The 1166-nt window shown below is 40.3% G+C and overlaps 1 protein-coding gene across 1 annotated transcript; it reads right to left on the reverse strand.

Moving 5' to 3' along the window:
• Nucleotides 1-6: 6 nt before the first annotated feature.
• On the reverse strand, nt 7-1161 carry LOC113408331 (interferon-induced very large GTPase 1-like; the record flags this gene model as incomplete). The annotated part of the gene is made up of 1 exon (XM_026661523.2): nt 7-1161. A coding segment is annotated over one exon (1155 nt), but the record flags the coding sequence as incomplete, so codon positions are not given.
• Nucleotides 1162-1166: the final 5 nt, after the last annotated feature.

Here is a 1166-nt window from a genome sequence, read left to right on the forward strand (position 1 = left end):
CATGAATGCTCCCCTGGTGCATCTCCCTGCACTGACACTAAACTGAAGACCAAACATGGCATTCAGTAGTGTTGATTTTCCAGTGCTCTGAATGCCAAGAACAGAAAGAACAAACACCTTTCTGTCTCCTAGCTTCTCAATTAATGAGTCAAAAACTGCTCCGACCCATTTTAATGGCACGTATGAAGCATCGCCGTCCATCAGCTCGATGGGATAACCTGAAACCATCAGGTCAGCTGCAATTTGAGGTAATTCAAGAAAACATTTATCCTTTTGGACCATTGCATCCAGAGCTTCATAAACCTGACCTACCTCTCTCAAAATGTGTTCAAGGCCAATTGTAGAATCATTTATCTCGGCTGAGAGTTTTTCTAAATCATTTTGCAATCTAGTTTTCAAATTATTTTCTTCTTTTTTCTTTATCAATATTTCAGACCATAATTTGTGGTATTTCTGGTGAAGATCTACAAGGCGGTCAGAGGACAATTCATCCATAAACACTTTCATCCATTGCAGGAAGTACTTTTTAGTGGCCTCTGGATGTGACTGGAGAAATTCAAGCACTGACTTCATTAGGTTATTGAGGGGGAATGCCTTACTTAATTGATCACGTCGTATTGCATATTTATCTGATTCAATTTGGCTGCGGTGCTGTTCAATGCTTCTGTTCTTTTTATCATGCAAGCGGGTAAGTTCCTTATCTTTCTTACACCACCTGTGCCATAATTCTCCTTGAAGAGGCAATAGCTCTTCCTTCAGGCTTGCTAAGCTATGCTTTTTCAAGAGGACCATCAATGCCTCTGCCTTTGACTTGGCTTCCTTGCACTCTTCCTTGTCTTCATCAATGAGGAAGCCATGCTCACGAGCAGTTTTTACACAAGCATCAAGACTACAAGTGGCAATTGAGCCTGCCAGAAAATCTCTGATTGTTGCTGTTATTTCATCTATTAATTCTGCCTCGTTTCTGTTCTTGATGGCTATTTTTATGTTCTGACTCGATTTACCAGCCACAATGTTCTCTTTTTCAGCAAAAAGACAGATCAACGGCTTTTGAGATTGCCAAAGATCACGGATAATTTGCTTGCCCCTTTTGTCATTCTGATCTGTATCTGATAAGAGAACCACATTTATAGAAGCGATCTCCTGTAAAAATGTGACTTGTTGCT

The sequence above is a fragment of the Terrapene carolina genome, unplaced genomic scaffold (genome assembly GCF_002925995.2).
Source record: "Terrapene carolina triunguis isolate 2854851 unplaced genomic scaffold, T_m_triunguis-2.0 Scaffold8676, whole genome shotgun sequence".
Taxonomy (NCBI): Eukaryota; Metazoa; Chordata; order Testudines; family Emydidae; genus Terrapene; species Terrapene triunguis.